This window comes from Dinoponera quadriceps, unplaced genomic scaffold, assembly GCF_001313825.1.
Source record: "Dinoponera quadriceps isolate SergipeBrazil2010 unplaced genomic scaffold, ASM131382v1 scaffold1831, whole genome shotgun sequence".
NCBI classification, from domain to species: Eukaryota; Metazoa; Arthropoda; class Insecta; order Hymenoptera; family Formicidae; genus Dinoponera; species Dinoponera quadriceps.
Window position 1 is genome coordinate 63,053 of NW_014556430.1, and position 6,448 is coordinate 69,500.

At 36.9% G+C, this 6,448-nt stretch overlaps 1 protein-coding gene across 3 annotated transcripts in view; it reads right to left on the minus strand.

Moving 5' to 3' along the window:
• Positions 1–62: 62 nt before the first annotated feature.
• LOC106747370 (histone-lysine N-methyltransferase ash1) overlaps positions 63–6,448 on the minus strand; it is a 17,853-nt gene continuing 11,467 nt past the window's right edge. For all 3 annotated transcript variants that reach the window (XM_014624824.1, XM_014624823.1, XM_014624825.1), the window contains exons 9-14: positions 5,333–5,754; positions 3,520–3,864; positions 2,604–2,776; positions 2,356–2,522; positions 1,508–1,726; positions 63–1,414 (exon numbers count right to left, since the gene is read on the minus strand). In XM_014624824.1, coding sequence (XP_014480310.1) covers positions 1,271–1,414; positions 1,508–1,726; positions 2,356–2,522; positions 2,604–2,776; positions 3,520–3,864; positions 5,333–5,754 — 1,470 coding nt within the window. In that variant the 3' untranslated portion in view covers positions 63–1,270. The remainder of the gene's footprint in view (positions 1,415–1,507; positions 1,727–2,355; positions 2,523–2,603; positions 2,777–3,519; positions 3,865–5,332; positions 5,755–6,448) is intronic.

The window sequence follows — 6,448 nt, forward strand, 5'->3', positions numbered from 1 at the left end:
TGTGTGTGTGTGTATATATACATACACACTCTGCAATAATTCAATATATATATGTATATATACATATATATACATATATATATATACATATATATATATACATATATATATATACATACACTTTCATCTTACGTCGATGTAAACGTAATGGGAATTTTCGTAAATATAAATCTACCTTATGGCATAGTTTAATAGAAAACGAAAAGAAGAATAAAAGAAGTAAATATGAAAGGTGTTTTTTTAATCATAATATATGTATCTACCATACTGTGTAATGCAATAATAAATATGGAGCCCTGCTGCGAGTACATATGTACAATATTGGAATCATTGCGATCGCCGTCCAGTCGCTCTGTTGCAATAATTCAATATTCAATAAATTAAATATTAGTAAAGATTCTCTCACAAACTGCAGGAAGTTATGTTATATTTGATTTGAATAACACACACCCGGATTATGAAAAATATAATATTACTTTTTGTGCCATAAAGCATCAGTTACTCGTACACGCATACATACAAACACATGTGCGCGTTATTCATTGATTCCTCCCATACTCGCACACTGGGCATAACGTTTTTATTCTCTTGACGATCTCTTTGTCCTGTGTAATCACGTGTAATTTGTACATTTAGCTATATTAATGCTACGAACAAAAACTAAATAATTGATTCTATACAAGAGTATGCAATTTGTAATTATATTTATAACCGTAATAGCTCGTCGTTTCGGGAGAAACGATCAATTAACTCTTTTCTGTTAAATACTCTCTAATCAGAATTCAATGAACATGGTACATTGTATTCGGAGTACCTATAAATTACTTGTAACATGGCTTCTGATTGATTATCACGAGTCAACAATGTTTGATTCGCTAGCAAACAAACTGAGTAAATACACGATATCTAGCCTCGTCTATAAAAGATAAGAGGATAAAAAAGAAATCGTAAGAAAAATATCGATTGACGATCGTCTACCCTGAACGAATATTATTACTCTCCACTACGATCTCGATATAAATTATATCATATGGACGGGTTGTACGAAGAGGAGACACACTTTCCTTCCTCGCTTCCTCGCTTTTCTCTAATGCTTTCCTCATTAAAGGGGAAGGTTTACAGTGATCTTAATCTACAGTAGAACCGAGTTTAGAAAGGATCGACCGTCTAATCTAGTCTAGATTATTCTGACTGAGATTGTGAAGTTAACACGAGCTCGTTTAGCTTATGTACAGCATCGATATTATCCGATATGCGATATTACCCACTGTCACGGATTGAGTCCGCCTGGTCTTTTTCGGTTTCGTCTGTTCCTTTCTAGGAGGAACGACAAGTCTAACGGATCTTTTTTATTCGGCATTTTCTGCAGTAGATGCAGAAGGATGCTATTCAGTCGTTTCTTCTGATCTTCTCTCTGCGAAGCATATTGAAATTGAATGCATCGTCACAAATGACGAATTTATATGACAATGATGACAATTTATACAATCACTACATGCGTCATTACCTGAAGATACGTTGTAGATGATGATGCGATCGTCAAGATATCACATCCCGATTTTTGTCTGGTTCTATTACTGCCAGCGCACTTGTGCTCCTTGTGCGGCTTCGCGTTGTCGCCGGACTCCATTTTTTGATTCCCGTCTTCGTGATTGTTGTTATTCTTCTTTTTGTCCTTGGACAACAAGAACTTCTTGCCGAGCTGGATTCCGTCGAGGCTGTGTGGCTATAGATTATATATATATCTATATAATATATATTGTGTGTGTGTATATATATATATATATATACATACATATGTGTATATATATGCATATATGAGATGTATAAATTAATTTTCGGCCCTAATATTAAGTAAATTGTAACATTTATTTAATTCCGGTATTTATTTGACAGAATGTATACCTTGAGGTTTTCGACTTTTTCCCCAAAATGCCCCCCTCCTTAAAACTTATACAAATATCTTTTTATGACTTATTTTATTGATAATTAAAAAAAAAAAACTTCAGTTTTCAGTGGAGCAGTACTTCCAAACATTTACCAGTCTCTCTTATCGCCTTCTTATTTTTCAATAAAAGAATAGTTAACGTAAGAATAGTTTGATTGCTGAAATTAAAAACGTGATATCGGAAGCCGTTTTCATACTGTGATACATGTAAATAATACTAACTTTGATTTCAATTATTTTATTTATGTTTAATTTACTAATCTTTTTCTAATTTTACACATGTGTAGATCGTGTTTCAATTAACATGCTATTGAAATTTGAAAAGATTCCTAAAAAATAAATTTGCGGGCCATTTTAAGAAAAAAAAAAAGGAATTTTCGATTATGATATATCAGAGATATACTTACCAAGTAGGTGCGATAATGCTTTATACGCTGTGGGAAGGTTTCGAACGCATACGGTTTCGTACATACTTGATGCCTGGCTCGAGATACCTTCGTGAAAAGCCGCGCCGCACGATCGACACGATATTCGCACACGTAGGTGTGCTCAGGAGTGGAACCTACCGGACGACCTGAATTCCAGAACGATTAGGAAGGCTAATGTTCGTGAGGCAAAAATTGAGAGATGATATAACGAATAGCGCTAAATATACCTTTGCAGAACGTATGAGGATCGAGAACCCAACAACGCTCGGCCACGAGATCGCAAGGGACAGCTTCGTACAATGGAGCACATACGACTTCGTTCACGTAGAACTTCCGCGACGGCTCATGATATGTTTCGTGAGGTCTTAGGTAGTGGTGCCCAAACACAAACCTCTCGCCCCTGTTTAACAATAGTTTAGTTTCAACCTTAACGACCATATTGATATGATCTTTATCTCGAAATAATATTATAAGTAGTCTAAAAAAATTAATATATAAATAATACTATAAGTAGTATTACCAATTTAAAATCATGTACAGGGTGAAGCAATAATTATTAGCTTGAATATTTTTTAAATCTCATTAAATATAATATGAGAATAGAAAAGAAAAATTTATCTAACAGAAATTACCAGTCAATACCAGTCGATTACTATCGATATCAGTGATTATCAATTTGACGCCTTTTGCAATTGTAAACATTCTTCATCTAATCGTTAATAAAATATTTTGATCTCTCAAAGATATTTAAATCCGGGTCAATAGGTACAGTAAGCCTTTGGCTCTAAGCGATAAAATGTAATTTTTAACAAAATGCGTTTCACAAAATTATAATAACGCACTAAAAGTTATAATAACGCTTAAATCTTAAAAAATTACGACATTTCTAGAGGCACTTTGCTAGAAATTATGTTATAAGTTAGTGCTTAGAGCAAAAAGCCTTGGACTTCCTGAAGTATGTTCCAAAATTAATCTTGGTCAACTTTGATGGTTTTAGGAGTGGAAGAAATATAAGTTACCTGAGGTAGGAATTGTTTATAACAAGTTTTAGATGTTAAAAGGGGATGGCCATTTATAGTGGGACATCCTGTATATATGCAAACACAAATATTAATAAAATATATAATTATATAAATTGCTTACGCTGCGTTTTTCCAGAGACGTTCGATTCTGAAAATGTCCATCTGCTCATAGTCGGGCTTCTGTATGGTTTTGTAAGTATGCTTCTCAGGTGTGTCCCTCAAAACATACACCGTGTCACCTTGTCGGAGCTGTAGATCACCTCGCAGTAACGTCACGTAATGCTTCTTGCCTTTTTCCTCGTCGTCGCAGTCCATTGAGACTTCTACTTCTAATGGAATCTCCAGATCGACCTCGCGCGGCTGACATCTCTCGCACAAGTAAGACTCAATGCTGGTATCCGCTTTTACGCAGTCGCAGTGCTGCCAAACGAGACATCGTTCGCACTGGATCATCAAGCCTTCGTCCCTACATAGAAACATCGGTAAAATGTACTTCTTCTTTCGTTAGGCCCGCGTTTTTCTCTCACTCATGTGCTTGTGCCAATTATACACAAGAATATGGGACCTACTACAGTTTAACGCAGACTCTGAACGATTTATTTGCGAGAGGTTCTTTTGGACAGACATACTCTGGTGGCTTGCCAGACTGTCCAGAAAAGACACAAGCGTATACAAATTTTTCCGGTTTTGCCGGGAATCGAACCTCTAAGTGTCGCAGACCAATACGCTGTCTGCTATACCGCGATAAAATATACTTAAAATATTAATATACAATTATACAAGATGATTGAGGGGGAGCCGCAATATTTGGAGAGTGTGTTCAGAAAATCAGAATAGACAAAAAAAAATCTTATAATCCTATAAATCCTATCCTATAGGTCCGACCCTCAGCCGTTACGGAGTTAATGGATGTTATAAATAAACGTTTACACATAGATCAGTGATGCCATGTGACCAAGCTGTTAATCACAACATTGAAAATCGCGTACGTGTACGCGCGTAGGAAAAACAATAGTTTTATAATTGTAAGTATTTATTTTGACATTGATTTGTTTAAGTCGCTTAATTAGATATTACTACATATTTATATATTGAATCGAACCTATGTTTATAGAATTGTTTTGTCCATTTTGATTCCCTGAACACATTCTGCAAATATTGCGATTCCCTCCCCAATCACTCTGTATATTTAAGGTTGCCGAGTACTCAGCCAAGAACTCCGTATTGACAGTGGCGACATAGTTTACAACGACAAAAAATGAACCAAAAGAGTGCAGCTCAGCAAGCGTTACAAATGCTTCGAATGTTTCTCCTTCTTCATCTATCTTTTAGATCCGAATAAAGGAAGAAAAAGAAGGAGAAACGTTTCAAAACATTTGCAACGCTTGCTGGAACTACACCTATATGCGTGAAGAGTGGCGTGTTGATAATAAATTTTTGTGTGTGCTTTATTGTGCAGCAATGACTTGTGACACTTGTTAAATTCATAAAAATGTCCGAAAACTAAGGTTAGTCTAAAATCTTATACATGGGAGGGTATTTTCTACTCCTTATAACAGCTGCAAACCCGTGTGTTTTTCTGTATGAATAGACCTTATTTCACCTATTACAGCTGTTTATTGATTGTCAGGAGGGGGAAAGGATAGTTTTCGGACATTTTCACAAGTATCTTCAAGCGGTCTTAAGTGTTATTTTATTCTCTTTATTTGCAAATGGCATGCAAGAAATTTCAACGTGTCATTTCTCACTTATGACGTCACGAATCCAGTATAGTCGCGGCGACTACTCAGAAACCTTAATATAAAATTTGCAAAAATACAGCATAACTATATATGTATCATCACAACAATAATTATGATACGCACATTAATTTGCAATTCTTAAAAGATGCGCTTAGAAGAAATTGATAATAAATTGAGACGATCGATGTGTACCTGTGCAATCCACAAATACATCTGATAACATCCTCTTCTCCAGCCGTGGAACCACGAGGTGGTAAGAAGCCCTGCGACGGTGGGGAGCCCATTGCTTCCGTTATAGCGTTCACGAAGTCGGGCTTGCTTCCTAGATACAATTTTCGCAGCCTCGCCGCGGCGATGCCAATTTCAGACGTCCTGCCAAAGAACCTCACGTTGTTGTCGAACAATCTTATCATATCGTGGTCGAAATGCTCCGCGGTCTTATAATGACCGGTGCCGATGCATTGGTCTATCATGCTCAAGTCGATGGGCTCCGTGACCTTCTCATAATAATCCGGCAATTTCCTCTTAGAAGGTAAGGTCATGAACGGCGTGCACAATAGCTGACCGTTCTCGTCATTTGCCGTTGCGACGATTGTGTACAGATCTTTCAATACCTGCGGGAAGAGAACACTCGTTAGAATGATAACGCGGCTTGGAGTGGACCGCGCGCAATTAAAGACCGCATGCGAGCGCTTCACAGGAACCGAGAGGGTAATAGCGACGCAGGGGGTGGGGAGTTATATCGAGTAGGAAGGCTCCGAAAGAACCTCTCAACATGTGTACACAAAAGTATTTTTTTAAATATTTAATATTGGCTTAAATAAATGGCTTTTTTGAGAAAACTTTTTCATGTCCGGATTCTAGCGCCGCACCCTGTATATTTTCACATAAGATTATCTGTCTTACAGGGTAAAAAGCTATTTCAATATTCTGATTCACTCTGTATATTCTCATATACAGGGTGTCCCAGACCACCCGTCTCACCCGATTTTTTCGTAAACGCGACATTTTAAAGAAAAATGTTTCAGACAAAAGTTTTGTGACTTCGAGGGGCACATAAGATGGTGTCATTGGTTTGACCTTGGATAGTCGTTTGAAGATCACGTGAAGGTCACCTTTAATTTCTTAAATGGAAACCCCCATTTTTCAATGCATATTCTTGTAGCTTACCTCGAGAGCTTTCCAAAACGCTATAATGAAACGTTTTTTTAATCAGTACTTTTCGAGTTATGAGGGTTGAAAGTTACGGTACCGCCGGCATTAGCATTACCCAAGGTGGAGGTTGCACGGTCGGATTTACACCTCTTT